Below are 18,205 nucleotides of genomic sequence, written 5' to 3'. Positions count from 1 at the left end.
AATAGATATTTGAAAAAAAACCTTGAGGATTTATTATAAACAACGTTTGCCATGTTTCTGACGATATTATGGAGCTAATTTGTAATATTTTTCGGCGTTTTCGTGACCGCAATTTCCGGTCGATTTCTCAGCCAAACGTGAAGAACAAACGGAGCTATTTTGCCTACAAAAATAATATTTTGGGAAAATAGGAACATTTGCTATCTAACTGGGAGTCTCGTGAGTGAAAACATCCGAAGCTCATAAAAGGTAAACAATTGAATTTGATTGCTTTTCTGATTTTCGTGACCAAGTTGCCTACTGCTAGCTGGATATAATGCTATGCTAGGCTATCGATAAACTTACACAAATGCTTGTCTTGCTTTGGCAGTAAAGCATATTATCAAAATCTGAGATGACAGGGTGATTAACAAAAGGCTAAGCTGTGTTTGAATATATTTCACTTGTGATTTCATGAATAGGAATATTTTCTAGTAATATTTATGTCTGTTGCGTTATGCTAATTAGTGTCAGATGATGACAACGATCCTGGACACGGGATGGGTAGTTACAACAGTTTAAAGGCACAGTCAACTTAGTGCATGTAAAATTCTGACCCACTGGAATTGTGATAGAGTGAATTATAAGTGAAATTATCTGTGTGTAAACAATTGTTGGAAAATTATACTTGTGTCATGCACAAGGTAGATGTCCTCACCGACTTAGTTTGTTAGCAAGAAATTTGTGGGGTGGTTGAAAAACTAGTTTTAATGACTCCAACCTAAGTGTATGTAAACTTCTGACTTCAACTGTATATATCCCACTTAAGACATTCCTCCTCTCCAATCCTTACATATTATGGTTCTACAGGGAAAGAGTAGCAGGATACTAAACCCTTATTACTCCCTTCAGGGGATCTGACCTCAACCCCTCCTTCACCTAATCCACAGATGTCCATCTGTCTCCCCTATATCAACACGTTGCTCTCCTCCAGTCCACCCAAAACATTCTGAAGCCATCTGTCTTTCTATAGAGAACCATTAACATCTGACATAAAACCCAGTCTCTTTCACTCCTTATATTCCATGCTTCTTCTCTATCATTTATTTACAGTGCCTTGCGAAAGTATTCGGCCCCCTTGAACTTTGCGACCTTTTGCCACATTTCAGGCTTCAAACATAAAGATATAAAACTGTATTTTTTTGTGAAGAATCAACAACAAGTGGGACACAATCATGAAGTGGAACGACATTTATTGGATATTTCAAACTTTTTTAACAAATCAAAAACTGAAAAATTGGGCGTGCAAAATTATTCAGCCCCCTTAAGTTAATACTTTGTAGCGCCACCTTTTGCTGCGATTACAGCTGTAAGTCGCTTGGGGTATGTCTCTATCAGACAAATCTCCGTCCCAGTCTCAGGTCTTTTGCAGACTCCATCAGGTTTTCTTCCAGAATGGTCCTGTATTTGGCTCCATCCATCTTCCCATCAATTTTAACCATCTTCCCTGTCCCTACTGAAGAAAAGCAGGCCCAAACCATGATGCTGCCACCACCATGTTTGACAGTGGGGATGGTGTGTTCAGGGTGATGAGCTGTGTTGCTTTTACGCCAAACATTGCATTGTTGCCAAAAAGTTCAATTTTGGTTTCATCTGACCAGAGCACCTTCTTCCACATGTTTGGTGTGTCTCCCAGGTGGCTTGTGGCAAACTTTAAACAACACTTTTTATGGATATCTTTAAGAAATGGCTTTCTTCTTGCCACTCTTCCATAAAGGCCAGATTTGTGAAATATACGACTGATTGTTGTCCTATGGACAGAGTCTCCCACCTCAGCTGTAGATCTCTGCAGTTCATCCAGAGTGATCATGGGCCTCTTGGCTGCATCTCTGATCAGTCTTCTCCTTGTATGAGCTGAAAGTTTAGAGGGGCGGCCAGGTCTTGGTAGATTTGCAGTGGTCTGATACTCCTTCCATTTCAATATTATCGCTTGCACAGTGCTCCTTGGGATGTTTAAAGCTTGGGAAATATTTTTGTATCCAAATCCGGCTTTAAACTTCTTCACAACAGTATCTCGGACCTGCCTGGTGTGTTCCTTGTTCTTCATGATGCTCTCTGCGCTTTTGACGGACCTCTGAGACTATCACAGTGCAGGTGCATTTATACGGAGACTTGATTACACACAGGTGGATTGTATTTATCATCATTAGTCATTTAGGTCAACATTGGATCATTCAGAGATCCTCACTGAACTTCTGGAGAGAGTTTGCTGCACTGAAAGTAAAGGGGCTGAATAATTTTGCACGCCCAATTTTTCAGTTTTTGATTTGTTAAAAAAGTTTGAAATATCCAATAAATGTCGTTCCACTTCATGATTGTGTCCCACTTGTTGTTGATTCTTCACAAAAAAAGACAGTTTTATATCTTTATGTTTGAAGCCTGAGAGCCAAAAGGTCGCAAAGTTCAAGGGGGCCGAATACTTTTGCAAGGCACTGTAATATCTCAATGTTCAAAATGTTGAATCCAACAATAGACCGGTGTGTACCTTTCCAAATATTGTCCAATCAATTGAATTTACCACAGGTGGACTCCAATCAAGTTGTATAAACATCTCAAGGATGATCAATAGGATGCACCTGAGCTCAATTTCGATTCTCATAGCAAATGGTCTGAATATGAATGTAAATAGGCTATTTGTTTATTTTTCTTGCTAAAATGTCTAAAAACCTGTTTTTGCCTTGTTATTATGGGATATTGTGTGTAGATTGATGTATTTAACAAATTTCAGTCAAGGGGTCTGAATACTTTTGAATGCACTGTATATCTTTCATGGCTCAAAGTGGAGGAGAAATTGACTTCATCCCTACTTGTTTTCGTTAGAAGTGTTGACATGCTGAATGCACAGAGGTGTCTGTTTAACCTCTTTCAGCTAGGGGGCACTATTTTTATGTTTGGAAAAATAACGTTGCCAATGTAAACGGCCTATTTCTCAGGCCCATATGCTAGAATATGCATATAATTGACAGATTAGGATAGAAAACACTCGAAAGTTTCCAAAACTGTCAAAATATTGTTTGTGAGTATAACCGAACTGATATTGCAGGTGAAACCTGAGAAAAATCAAACCAGGAAGTGGATTCTATTTTGAAAGCTCCATGTTCCATAGCCTGCCTTCGCTGCATTTAAAAGGATATCAACCAGATTCCTTTTCCTATCGCTTCCTCAAGGTGCCAACAGTCTTTAGACATAGTTTCAGGCTTTTATTTTGAAAAATAAGCGAGAAAGATAATATCGCGTCGTTGGATAGCTGGGTGTTCCCATGAGTTTTGCTTGCGCAACACAGTGGGGCAGCCATTGACTCTCCCTCTCCTACTGAAAAAGAGAATCCCGGATTATATATTATCGATTCTATATTTTAAAAACAACCTGAGGATTGATTATAAAAAAATGTTTGACATGTTTCTGTGGACATTACGGATACTATTTGGAATTTTCGTCTGCTTTGTCGTGACCGCTCGAGCCTGTGGATTTCTGAACATACCTCCGTTTGTTTGGCGCGTTATTTTGGATATAAAAATAATCTTTATGGAACAAAAGGAACATTTGTGTAACTGGGAGTCTCGTGAGTGAAAACATTTGAAGATCATCAAAGGTAAGCAATTAATTTTATTGCTTTTCTGATTTTCGTGACCAAGCTACTTTGATACTAGGTGTTCATAATGTTTTGTCTAGTGATCGATAAACTTACAAACGCTTGGATTGCTTTCGCTGTTAATCTTACTTCTACCCCCTCCTTTTTCGAAAATTCTGTTAAAAATCGCGCAACTTTTCAGCGTCCTGCTACTCATGCCAGGAATATAGTATATGCATATGATTAGTATGTGTGGATAGAAAACACTCTGAAGTTTATAAAACTGGTTAAATCACGGCTGTGACTATAACAGATCGTGTGTTTCATTGAAAAACGCAAGAAAAACTGCTCTCTGAAAGCTAAAAATAATTTCCATAAGTCACTTCCACGAGTTGTTAAAAGAGAACAGAATTTAATATCGACCTGCCTGCAATTCATACAAATTCCACACGATGGCGCCATTGTCCTCATTTTCAATTGAATTAATTGTTGGAAAATCCATCTATCTGGCATCCATTTTCCCAGTCTTCACCCGGATGTAGTTGATGAAGACATTATCAGCCATTGTTTTGCAAGTGAAGACCTATTGAAAATACATCGCCCTGTAATCATTTTGATAGATTATAAACGTTTACTAATACCTAAAGTTGGATTACAAAAGGATTTCGAAGTGTTTTGTGAAAGTTTATCGTCGACTTTTTTAATTTAAAAAAATTACGCAGCGTTTAAAAACAATGTTTTTTTCTGAATGACACAGCTTCCATACAAAGCTATTTTGGGTATATATGGACCGATTTAAACGAAAAAAAGACCCAATAGTGATGTTTATGGGGCATATAGGAGTGCCAAGAAAGAAGCTCGTCAAAGGTAATGAATGTTTTATATTTTATTTCTGCGTTTTGGGTAGCGCCGGCTACCGCAAAATCTGTTGTTTACGTGTCGTGCTGGCATTTTGGGGGGGTGCATGCTATCAGATAATAGCTTCTCATGCTTTCGCCGAAAAGCATTTTAAAAATCTGACTTGCTGGCTAGGTTCACAACGAGTGTAGCTTTAATTCAATACCCTGCTTGTGAATTTTGATCAAAGATTGAGTTGTAACGAGTACATTTAGCATTTAGCGTAGCGCATTTGCATTTCCAGGGGCATACTTGAGACGTCTGCGTCTCAAGTATGGTCAAGAAGTTAAGCATATTTTCGACAGGTGGATTAACAAAATGCTAAACTGTGTTGTGCTATATTGCACTTGTGATTTCATGAATATAAATATTTTTTGTAATATTATTTGAATGTGGAGCTATGCAATTCAGCGGTTGTTGATGACAATTATCCCGCTAACGGGAAAAGTAGTGTCAAGAAGTTAATGTGTTGTGAAAAGTGTTAAGAAATGTAATGTCATGTAATATTTTAAACGGTATACAACTGCCTTAATGTCACTGGACCCCAGCAAAAGTGGCATTGGCAGCAGCTAATGGTGATCCTTAATAAGAAAAATACACAGGTAAGCTAACAGTTACAGAAATCTGGAATGCAGACAGGCTCCATTGACCTCTATGTGTGTCAAATAAACACTAAAGTCAAGGTTGGTCACCTGTCTTTTCTAGTGTGTGGATTTTACTCTTGTTTTTGACTACTAATATAAATTCACTTAACATATCTCTGGATGCATAAGACTCACAGTTCAATGCCCAATTATAATAACCTGCAGAGGGACAAATAAAAAAAGTGCCAACCAACGCTGACGGGTATTGGGTGAAGTTGCCCCTAAATGCTGATCTTGGGTCAGTTTTGAATTTCCCCAACTAATGGTTAAGGTTAGGATTAGGGGAAGGCATGCTGTTCCTAGATCTGTACCTGAACAAAACTTAACCCCAGAGCACAAGGAGGGGTGGGGTGTGTTTTGAGGGGACTGCAGGGCTACTTACAATGTCCATACTAGCCCACTACTTAGAATACAAGCTGTGGGGCCAATAAATTGCTTCATACTAAGTGGTATGATAGTGTGGATATGTCTACAGGGACAGGAGGATGGGAGAACAGGACAAGTTTTGTGCAGTGATGCCCGCCCGCCCGCCCGCTCCCTCCCTCCCTCACTCACCGAGACACCAGGAGGCAGCGTTGCAGCAGGTTGAGCTCGGGATCCAGCAAGACACTTTTCATGTCACTGGGGAGCAAATCAAGGATCACGGAATCACATCACAACACAGAAACACGCAGACAGACAGACACAGATTAGGTTTCTCAGGCTCTTAACTAACAGCAGGCACAGTCTGGCACACACATGTGCGCATGCACACCAAGATACAATCACACACACACAACTATGCAGGACATCTAGACAAAAAGAATACCAGGAAACCTGGCTTCCACTGCTGGAGCAATCTGGATATCTACATTTGCTTCTCACACAGACAATGTGAGTGCATGCGTGTGTGTCAGAAATGCTGATAAATAGACCCCCATCACCAAATGTTGCTGTCACATCATGTGTGAAAAAAACAAGGATGTCGTTATTTATGACAAATGCTTTAAATAGTAGCATTGACATATGTGTGTGTGTATGAGCGAGCGCATGTGAGAGTTTGTTGAAGAGCGATCACTCACTTGGACATGGAGTTGAGCTGTTCCTGGATCAGGCCCTTAATCTCATGTTTTTCAGTGTAATCCCTACAGAGAAAGAGACAAGGCCCAGATTTACAACATGTCTCAGAATAGAAGTGTTGATCAAGGATCAGGTCCACATCTTATGATCTAAAAGGCAATACTTAGATCAACATTGTGTCTGGTCCCAGACCATTGAATTAGGAATTATAATACCAGAATATTAGAATAGGTAATTTAATAGGATCTCTATAAAATGTACAGTTCAAATAATGTGTATCATATTAAAATTGTCCTGGGGTCAGATTGATATAGCACCTCAAACCCGTACACCCAGAGTGAAAATGAAGTGAAATAATCATTGCTACTATGCAAGTAACCATTTGGCTGTACTGTTTACACCTTCAGTAGAGACCCATCCACTGAGCAAGACTTAGCTAAATATTGCTATATAAAATTTATATTGATATGTGTGGTCGTAACATGATTTTGTGATATAGCACAACAATATCATGTGACCGTATCAAGTATCTACCCCATAAATATATGACGCATTAATCTGTTTATGTACTGTACAAGCGCACCACACTCAGGTATCAACTCTGGTTGCATGGCCTTAACTTATGTATGGAATACTATGTGATAAGTGCATGTGTAACAGCATATAAAGTTTGCTAACGTTCTGGTGTGAAGGCATTTGGGCAGTGGTGTAAAGTACTTCAGTAAAAATACTTTAAAGTACTACTTAAGTATTTTTTGGCAGTATATGTCCAGTCGTGGCCAAAAGTTTTGAGAATGACACAAATATGAATGTTCACAGTCTGCTGCCTCAGTTTGTAGGATGGCAATTTGCATATACTCCAGAATGTTATGAAGAGTGATCAGATGAACTGCAATTAATTGCTAAGTTCATATTTCCCATGAAAATTAACTGAATCCCCCAAAAACATTCCCTGCTTTTCAGCCCTGCCACAAAAGGACCAGCTGACATCATGTCAGTGATCCTCTCCTTAACACGTGTGAGTGTTGACGAGGACAAGGCTGGAGATCACTCTGTCATGCTGATCAAGTTCGAATAATAAACTGGAAGCTTCAAAAGGAGGGTGGTGCTTGGAATCATTGTTCTTCCTACTTCAACCATGGTTACCTGCAAGGAAACATGTGCCATCATCATTGCTTTGCACAAAAAGGGCTTCACAGGCAAGGATATCGCTGCCAGTAAGATTGCACTTAAATCAACCATTTATCAGATCATCAAGAACATCAAGAAGAGCGGTTCAATTGTTGTGAAGAAGGCTTCAGGGCGCCCAAGAAAGTCCAGCAAGCGCCAGGACCGTCTCCTAAAGTTGATTCAGCTGCAGGATCGGGGCACCACCAGTACAGAGCTTGCTCAGGAATGGCATCAGGCAGGTGTGAGTGCATCTGCACGCACAGTGAGGCAAATACTTTTGGAGGATGGCCTGGTGTCAAGAAGGGTAGCAAAAGAAGCCACTTCTCTCCAGGAAAAACATCAAAGAGACTGATTTTCTGCAAAAGGTACAGGGATTGGACTGCTGAGGACTGGGGTAAAGTCATTTTCTCTGATGAACCATTTTACGATTGTTTGGGGCATCTGGAAAAAAGCTTGTCCGGAGAAGACAAGGTGAGCGCTACCATCAGTCCTGTGCCATGCCAACAGTAAAGCATCCTGAGACCATTCATGTGTGGGGTTGCTTCTCAGCCAAAGGAGTGGGCTCACTCACAATTTCGTCTAAGAACACAGCCATGAATAAAGAATGGTACCAACACATCCTCCGAGACCGACTTCTCCCAACCATCCGGGAACAGTTTGGCGACGAACAATGCCTTTTCCAGCATGATGGAGCACCTTGCCATACGGCAAAAGTGATGACTAAGTGGCTCGGGGAGCAAAACATCTATATTTTGGGTCCATGGCCAGGAAACTCCCCAGACCTTAATCCCATTGAGAACTTGTGGTCAATCCTCAAGAGGTGGGTGGGATAAACAAAAACCCACAAATTCTGACAAACTCCAAGCATTGATTATGCAAGAATGGGCTGCCATCAGTCAGGATGTGGCCCAGAAGTTAATTGACAGCATGCCAGGGCGTATTGCAGAGGTCTTGAAAAAGAAGGTCAACACTGCAAATATTGACCCTTTGCATCAACTTCATGAAATTGTCAATAAAAGCCTTTGACACTTATGAAATGCTTGTAATTATACTTCAGTATTCCATAGTAACATCTGACAAAAATATCTAAAGACAGTGAAGCAGCAAACTTTGTGAAAATTAATATTTGTGTCATTTTCAAAACTTTTGGCCACGACTGTACATTACTTTACTATTTCTATTTTTGGCTACCTTTACTTCACTACATCCCAACACTAACACTACATCCTACACTGTGATTTTCTGGAATTTTTTTTCTCATTTAGTCTGTCATAGTTGAAGTGTACCTATGATGAAAATTACAGGCCTCTCTCATCTTTTTAAGTGGGAGAACTTGCACAATTGGTGGCTGACTAAATACTTTTTTGCCCCACTGTACCATTTTGTAGAGCGGACTCTACTTTTTACCAATGTAAAAAACTCAATTTCAAATGTTGCTGCATACGACCAATTTGAGCTGGTCAATTACACATGGATATGGCGATTTTGGGATGTCAACAAGCCTCATACAAACGGAGCTGCTAATAGGCCAACTGTTATAATTTCCTAGACTGGCTGTATTTAATGAATATTATGATATTTTTAAATATATTAATATAATTTAAAAAAACATCTTGACATGGGTGAAAAAGCCAAAGAGGGCATGCTGGCTTAGCAAGATACATAATCAGAAACCTGACAACTCAAAAGAACTTTGGCGAGGTGAGCATTTAGCCGTCATACACGCCAATGTGTATGTCTGAACCTCCATGGTGACCCATGTACAGTTGAAGTCAGAAGTTTACATACACCTTAGCCAAATACATCTAAACTCAGTTTTTCACAATTCCTTACATTTAATCCAAGTAAAAATTCCCTGTTTTAGATCAGTTCGGATCACCACTTTATTTTAAGAATGCAAAATGTCAGAATAATAGTAGAGAATTATTTATTTCAGCCTTTACTACTTTCATCACATTCCCAATGGGTCAGAAGTTTACATACACTCAATTAATAATTGGTAGCATTGCCTTTAAATTGTTTTACTTTGGTCAAACGTCTTGGGTAGCCTTCCACAAGCTTCCCACAATAATTTGGGTGAATTTTGGCCCATTCCTCCTGACAAAGCTGGTGTAACTGAGTCAGGTTTGCAGGCCTCCTTGCTCGCACACGCTTTTTCAGTTCTGCCCACAAATTTTCAATAGGTTTGAGATCAGGGCTTTGTGATGGCCACTCCGATACCTTGACTTTGCTGTTCTTAAGCCATTTTTCCACAACTTTGGAAGTTTGCTTGGGGTCATAGTCCATTTGGAAGACCCATTTGCGACCAAGCAAAACAAGTATTGATGGATATGGAGAATTTTTCAAATATGATTATGATAAGTATTTTTTTTGTCATTATCAGTGATCGGGAAGAAAAAAAAATTCAGCTGCCAGCTCACATCTCTCTTTCACTCAAACAGTGACCGTGTGCTCTAAACAACTATTGGTTAGTTATTTTGCCTGTAAAGAAATGGGTGTGTATATTGGTTGAGCTTGCTGTACCAATTGGATTAGAACAAACTGCTTTCCCCACACAGACAGACAAACGAGGATGGGCGTTTCTTTATCTCTTTCTCTCCCTCCCTCCCACTCGTCTCAGGGCAAAAGTCTCCCCTTCTCCAAACATTGTGTATGAATCAGAAATCGTTTCTAGTTATTGTTGTTCAATCTATACTGATCAGTAATAAACGCAACATGTAAAGTGTTAGTACCTTGTTTCATGAGCTGAAATAAAATATCCCAGAAATGTTCCATATGCACAAAAGGGTTATTTCTCTCAAATGTTTTGCACAAATTTGTTTACATCCCTGTTAGTGAGCATTTCTCCTTTGCCAAGATAATCCATCCACCTGACAGGTGTGGCATATCAAGAAGCTGATTAAACAGCAAGATTATTCCACAGGTGCACCTTGTGCTGGAGACAATAAAAGGCCACTCTAAAATGTGCAGTTTTGTGACAAAACACAATGCCACAGATGTTTCAAGTTTTGAGGGAGTGTGCAATTGACATATATGTTTGCAGGAATGTCTACAAGAGCTGTTGCCAGTTAATTTAATTGTTAATTTCTCTTCCATAAGCCGATTCCAATGTCGTTTTAGAGAATTTGGCAGCATGTCCAACTGGCCTCACAACAGTAACCACACCAGCCCAGGACCACCACACCTGTCTTCTTTACCTGCAGGATTGTATGAGACCAGCCACAGACAGCTGATGAAACTGAGGAGTACTTCTGACTAATCAAGCCCATTTTAGGGAAAAACCCAGTCGTGTACATTAGCGGGTAGCTGTTGACGAGGGAAGAAATTACACTGTGGGGAAAAACGGACTAATTGGGACGGCACTTCACCCTCATAACGGACCATGCAGCACTGGTTTGGATGTCACGGAATAAGGACAGTAACGCCTTGTCACCCGCTGGTTCCTATCATTACAGCCCTGTGCTTTCTCTGTGATCCACAGATCAGGTGCAGCCCATGGACATGCCGATGCCTTCTCGAGGAGGAATGCTGGACCACCCCTCCCTCTCGGTCGGAGCTGGGGGGGGGGGAAGACGTAAGAGAGAGTACTTCGGGATACTCCGGGATGCTGGCCTTCTAGGCAGAGTTCTTCTGTCCAGTGTCTGTGTTCTTTTGCCTATCTCAGTCTTTTATTTTTATTGGCCAGTCAGATATGGCTTTATCATTGCAACTCTGCCTAAAAGGCCAGAATCCTGGAGTTGCCTCTTCACTATTGATGTTGAGAGTGGTGTTTTGCGGGTACTATTTAATGAAGCTGCCAGTTGAGGACTTGAGGTGTCTGTTTCTCAAACTAAGCACTCCAATGTACTTGGGAGTAGTACACAGCATTGTACGAGATCTTCAGTTTCTTGGGAATTTCTCGCGTGGAATAACCTTAATTTCTCAGAACAAGAATAGACTGACAAGTTTCAGAATAAAGTTCTTTGTTTCTGGCCATTTTGAGCCTGTAATCGAACCCACAAATGATGATGCTCCAGATACTCAACTAGTCTAAAGGCGGCTAGTTTTATTGCTTCTTTAATCAGAACAACAGTTTTCCGCTGTGCTAAAGTAATTGCAAAAGGGGTTTCTAATGATCAATTAGCCATTTAAAATGATAAACTTGGATTAGTTAACACAAGTTGCCATTGGAACACAGGAGTGATGGTTGCTGATAATGGGCCTCCGTACACTTATGTAGATTTTCAATAAAACAATCTGCAGTTTCCAGCTACAAAAGTCATTGACAACATTAACAATGTCTACACTGTATTTCTGATCAATTTGATGTTATTTTAATGGACACATTTTTTTGCTATTCTAAGTGACCCCAAACTTTTGAAAGGTAGTGTACGTGTTCATGAGAGACCTTCCCATAGAGGGGTCATAATAGTAAGTAGGCAAGACCGTTCGGACGCTACAGACATCTGTGAGATGATCGACTTTCAGGTTGTGTCAGGGTCTGACAAACACCGCTGTAGCTCTGCTACCTTGTACCGCAGATGTGGAAGGCCTTTATCGTCGGATGCTCAAACAGACAGATTTATATGGGGATTTTGTTATTACGCTAAATAGACTCAAGAGGGTTAATGTGGGACCCATTTAGAGCTGATACGTACACTTGTGTGATGTCCATGGTGAATGTGCCAGACCAGGGCTGCAGCAGGAGGAAGGCCTTCAGGGTGAGGGCAGCACGGGGGAGCAGCAGGTATGGACACCACACAGGATCTGAGGGGGTTAGAGGTCAAAGTTTACAGGTCAAAAGAACATTAGGAAGTTGGGACAATTGCTAGTGTCAGATAACTACCCTTAATACTGTAAATGTTCAGTGTTCATCGCTCAACTATTTATATCAGTAGTTTGAACTACAATTTGACAATAAACAATGAAATACGGTAACTAATTAATTACTCCACTGTTCTCAGAGACTGTGGCAGGCTGCATCCTGATTCTACTATGGATCTGCACACTATGGATTTAACAATGCTGAAAAGTCCCTTTAGCCAATTATTTCACCGATCCAATGATCAGAAATTCATGACTGGACATGGGGAGAAGGGTGGAGAATCCGGGCGCAGCTCTACTTCCACTAAGCCTATATGCCCTTTCTCTTCGCTTCCCTCTCTCTCCCATCTCTCACCGGTCAGGTCTTGTTCATCCATCCTGTAGCTGGCAGACTTCATAGCCATCTCCAGCACACGGATGCAGCCGTCCTCAGAGGCTAACACCACCTTGTCAGAGGTGCACCAGTCGATGTCCAGGATACGATAGTTCACGTTCCGACCAATCCGCAGGCTGCTTACCATGTTCACCTACAGGGATCAGAGATCAGGGGGAGGAGCATGGATACACAACAGAAGCTCTGATTGGTCAGGGGAAGGTGCATTGTTATATGATTGGTTTAGAAATGATGAAATGATTTGAGGTTGGATGTTAATTGGATAATATTTAGGATTAGATTGACAGATGATAGGAAATAAAACATTTACATAGTTCTCAAACCAACGTGTCAAACTGTCAAAATGAAACTTGAAATTGTACATACAGATGTCTGTGTTTGAGTGTATGAGCGTGCGTGCGTGCGAGTAGGAGTCTGAGACAGCAGTCAAGAGAGCACTGGTGCGTTTGAGATCTCTCCTATATTTTTCCCTCTTCTTCATCCTTTCTCTCACTCCCGCCCACGCCATCTGTTGCCTGCCGCTGGGCGCGAAAGCTTCTCCAGCTTCTCTCTCTGTTGGTGCACATGCAATCCCCCATAGGAGATCCATCTCTCCTTTACATGCAGCACTGGGAACTCACAATTCAGGTAAACAGAGTTCCTCTGTCCAGTGTTTGTGTTCTTTTGCCCATCTTAAATCTTTTATTTTTTAACAATGCCGACACTGCATTTCTGATCAATTTGATGTTATTTTAAATGGACAAAAACATTTGCTTTTCTTTCCAAAACAAGGACATTTCTAAGTCACCCCAAACTTCTGAACGGTAGTGTATATAAATAAAACTAACACATGGCTTTGTTGTACTAACACTTTTCTTTTTTGTAACACTGATTTTGCTGATAGCTGCTTTATTGAGGAAAGTGTTTTACTTGTAATGCCTACATGTGGTTTATCACCTTAGTGAAATGCACTGACTAAAAGCGCCTGGTACAGTAAATTACAGAAATGCATACGATGCCTTAGGAAAATCATTCTGGGGAGGACCTTTGATGAAGGAGGGTCAATCAAAGTGCAGATCTTCAGTCGATCATTTAGCGTGGCACCCTATTTTGAATTCACACAAAGTCGAACTTTTAGCTAGTGGGACAATCTGTGTGAATTTGGCCCATAGGTTATTCTTGAAGTTTTGAACCTTGATAACATTTACACGGAATGTCTCTAGATGCTATTACGAGAGGAAGGACCAATAGAGAAAAATAACTCTCACCTCTTTGGTGTCCCAGACTTCTGCCCCATCTGTGTACATGACCAGTAGCTTCTGGTTCCCTTTCCCAGGTGCGAAACGGATCTTCTTCACCCAACCACGGTGAGTAGGGATCCCCCTGGAACAAACATTGAGGTACTACACACACTCACGCATGCACGGATGAATGAACACACATGAGCACACACGTGACTTGTTACCTGGAGAGACGGGCCTTGAGGTCCCAGAAGTTGAGGTTCCCGTCCACATCACCGAGAACCAGAGTGTCTCCCTTCCAGGCGATGCACGCAATGCTACCCATACTGCCCTGCAACATACATAGGAAGAGAGGGTGATGGTGCTATGAGGTGAGGAGAGCAGAGCGGACAGCGCAAACAACCCAAGCAACTTTAACCAAATAACTCTCACTCAGAAATTCCTACAATCACTCCATAATAATCCTCTGGTCAACTTAAAGAGGAACTGACATCGTTTTAGCAACATTAAATCGTATTAAAATATTAAGAGAGACATCTTAGATATGGTCATTTTTACGTTTTCATAAATTCAGATTTCACGTTTTCATAAATTCATAGAATGTTTGTGAATGAAGTATAGTAAGGCATTTGGGACATTTCTATACCAATATAGCGTGGGAAAGTGGCCATGCATTTGGACAATTAATAGATAGAAACTGCAATGAATACATCTGTCTTACATCAGTGACAATGGCGCTGAAGAAGGCTGACGTTTTGTGTGTCCCCAACCGATTGTGTTTTTTGTTAGTTTATTTGCGTTGTTTGTAACTTATTTCTAAACTGATTTTGTACATAATGTTGCCTCTACCTTCTCTTATGATGGAAAATAACTTCTGGACATCAGGACTGCGATTACTCACTAATGACTGGCAGAATCCTTTTTTTCCCTTTAACGACTGGCGAGCCGACGCAAATGATATACTGCTTTCTCGTGAACAGGCCCAGATCCCCGTGATTTGCGTGAAGGGGAGGCGGAGAAAAAGTGTTCAGAGGGCAGGCTCCCTTCTGAGAATTCGTAGGCAATCGAACAAACCCTCACTTCCTTCCATTCTACTAGCAAACGTGCAATCTTTGGAGAATAAAATCGATGACCTACGCGGAAGTTTAAACTATCAACCGGACATTCAAAACTGTAATATCTTATGCTTCACGGAGTCGTGGCTGAACGACGACACTATAAACATACAGCTGGCTGGTTATACGCTGTACTGGCAAGATAGACCAGCGGCGTCTGGTAAGACAAGGGGTGGTGGACTATGTATTTTGTAAATAACAGCTGGTGCACTCTAAGGAGGTAGAGTATCTCATGATAAGCAGTAGACCACACTATCTACCTAGAGAGTTTTTAACTGTATTTTTCATAGCTGTTTACATACCACCACAGACTGAGGATGGCACAGAGACAGCATTGAATGAGCTGTATTCCGTCATAAGCAAACAAGAAAACGCTCACCAAGAGGCGGCACTCCTAGTAGCCGGAGACTTTAATACAGGGATACTTATATCTGTTTCTCCAAATTTCTATTAGCAAGTTAAATGTGCAGCCAGAGGGAAAAAAACGGGACCACTTTTACTCCACACAAAGACGCATACAAAGCTCTCTCTCGCCCTCCGTTTGGCAAATCTGACCATAAATCTATCCTCCTGATTCCTGCTTACAAGCAACAATTTAAATCAGGAAGCACCAGTGACTAGATCAATAAAAAAGCAGTCAGATGAAGCAGATGCTAAGCTACAGGACCGTTTTCCTAGCACAGACTGGAATATCTTCCGGGACTCCTCCGATGCCGATGAGGAGTAAACCACATCAGTCATTGGCTTCATCAATAAGTGCATCGATGACATCGCCATCACAGTGACCGTACGTACATACCCCAACAAGAAGCCATGGATTACAGGCAACAGCATTTTCACTTTTGGATGAATAGCGTGCCCAGAGTGAACTGCCTCCTACTCTGTCCCAGATGCTAATATATGCATATTATTATTAGTATTGGATAGAAAACACATTGAGATATGGATGAGGTTGCACTTCCTAGGGCTTCCACTAGATGTCAACTGTCTTTAGAAACTGGTTTGAGGATTCTACTATAAAGAAGGGGCTCATGAGGCCTCTGAGTAGAGAGCAGAGAGCCTCGGTTTCATGACGTGCGCTCCCGACATGGTTACCTCTCGTTCCAATGCTTTTCTGAAGACCAAGTAATTCTCCGGTTGGAACATTATTGATGTTTTATGTTAAAAACATCCAAACGATTGATTCCATACATCGTTTGACATGTTTCTAAAGGACTGTAACGGAACTTTTAGAGTTTTTGTCTGGACGAAATGTTTGCGCCTCATGAAGATGGATTACTGGGCTGAACACGGTAACAAGTGGCAATTTGGACATAAATGATGGAACCTTATGGAACAAATCAGTCATTTATTGTCGAACTGGGATTCCTGGGAGTGCCTTCTGATGAAGATCAAAGGTAAGTGAATATTTATGGTGTTGTTACTAACTTTGTTGATTCCAAAATTGCGAATATTCCTCTGGCTGTTTTGGGCTCTGAGCACCGTTCTCAGATTATGCTTTTTCCATAAAGTTTTTGGGAAATCTGACACAGCGGTTGCATTAAGGAGAATTCTATCTTTAATTCTGTGTATAACACTTGTATCTAGATGTCAACCATCAATAGAAATTATAATGAGGCTTCTATGTTGTTGTGGGAGTGAATGAGAGCAGAATATATCAGGTGTCCATCAAGAAGCCATTTTGTTGTTGCACTTTTTCCTCATGGTCGTCACTTGCGTTCCATTGCTCACGTAGACAAGAAGGAATACTCAGGTTGGAACTTCATTTAAGCTATATGTTTAAAAAAATCCTAATGATTGATTCTGTACTTAGCTTGTTTCTTCGACCGATAATTTCACTTTTTGTCCGATATAACGCTGACCAGAATTAGCGTTTGGATATGTATACCAAACGCGCTAACAAAAGAAGGTATTTGGACATAAATAACGGACATTTCCGAACAAAACCAACATTTATTGTGGACCTGGGATTCCTGGAGTGCTTTCTGATGTAGATCATCAAAGGTAAGGGAATATTTATCATGTAATTTCTTGTTTATGTTGACGCCATCTTTGAGGCTGTGGTGTTTTTACTTTTGAGCGCCGTCTCAGATTATTGCATGCGTTTCTTTTTCCTTAAAGTTTTTTTGAAATCTGACACAGTGGTTGCATTAAGGAGAGGTATATCTATAATTCCATGTGTATAACTGTATTATAATCTACATTTATGATGAGTATTTATGTTGAATGATGTGGCTATGCAAAATCAATTGATGTTTTTGGAACTAGTGAATCTAACGCGCCAATGTAAACTCAGTTTTTTTTTATATAAATATGAACTTTATCAAACAAAATATGCATGTATTGTCTAACATGAAGTCCTATGAGTGTCATCTGATGAAGATAAAATGAATCACTAACCTTGAATTATCTTTATTTCTGGTTTTTGTGAATGATATATTTTGCTGGAAAATGGCTGTGCTTATTGTGGTTTAGTGGAGACCTAACAATCGCTTGTAGTGCTTTCGCTGAAAAGCCTATTTGAAATTGGACACTATGGTGGGATTAACAACGAGCATAGCTTTAAAATGATATACAGTGGGGCAAAAAAGTCAGCCACCAATTGTGCAAGTTCTCCCACTTAAAGAGATGGGACCAAAGTAACAAAGCCTACCATCAGTAACACACTACGCCGCCAGGGACTCAAATCCTGCAGTGCCAGACGTGTCCCCCTGCTTAAGCCAGTACATGTCCAGGCTCGTCTGAAGTTTGCTAGAGAGCATTTGGATGATCCAGAAGAAGATTGGGAGAATGTTATATGGTCAGATCCAACCAAAATAGAACTTTGTTTTGTTTCGAGGACAAAAAAACGCTGCGTTCCAAAGAACACCATACCTACTGAAGAACACCATACCTACTGTGAAGCATGGGGGTGGAAACATCATGCTTTGGGGCTGTTTTTCTGCAAAGGGACCAGGACGACTGATCCGTGTAAAGGAAAGAATGAATGGGACCATGTATCGTGAGATTTTGAGTGAAAACCTCCTTCCATCAGCAAGGGCATTGAAGATGAAACGTGGCTGGGTCTTTCAGCATGAAAATGATCCCAAACACACCGCCCGGGCAAGGAAGGAGTGGCTTCGTAAGAAGCATTTCAAGGTCCTGGAGTGGCCTAGCCAGTCTCCAGATCTCAACCCCATAGAAAATCTTTGGAGGGAGTTGAAAGTCCGTGTTGCCCAGCAACAGCCCCAAAACATCACTGCTCTAGAGGAGATCTGCATGGAGGAATGGGCCAAAATACCAGCAACAGTGTG

General features: G+C 40.9%; 1 protein-coding gene across 1 annotated transcript in view; it reads right to left on the bottom strand.

Annotated features, from left to right (window-relative positions):
• Positions 1–18,205, bottom strand: part of LOC139409067 (WD repeat domain 11) — a 140,556-nt gene that overhangs the window by 39,583 nt on the left and 82,768 nt on the right. Inside the window, exons 17-22 of the mRNA XM_071153746.1 lie at positions 14,022–14,128; positions 13,825–13,939; positions 12,539–12,710; positions 12,018–12,126; positions 6,213–6,275; positions 5,707–5,772 (exon numbers count right to left, since the gene is read on the bottom strand). Coding sequence (XP_071009847.1) covers positions 5,707–5,772; positions 6,213–6,275; positions 12,018–12,126; positions 12,539–12,710; positions 13,825–13,939; positions 14,022–14,128 — 632 coding nt within the window. The remainder of the gene's footprint in view (positions 1–5,706; positions 5,773–6,212; positions 6,276–12,017; positions 12,127–12,538; positions 12,711–13,824; positions 13,940–14,021; positions 14,129–18,205) is intronic.

The sequence above is a fragment of the Oncorhynchus clarkii genome, chromosome 1 (genome assembly GCF_045791955.1).
Source record: "Oncorhynchus clarkii lewisi isolate Uvic-CL-2024 chromosome 1, UVic_Ocla_1.0, whole genome shotgun sequence".
Classification (NCBI taxonomy): Eukaryota; Metazoa; Chordata; class Actinopteri; order Salmoniformes; family Salmonidae; genus Oncorhynchus; species Oncorhynchus clarkii.
Note: the sequence above shows the minus strand (reverse complement) of the source record. Positions and strands in the feature narration are given on the sequence as shown.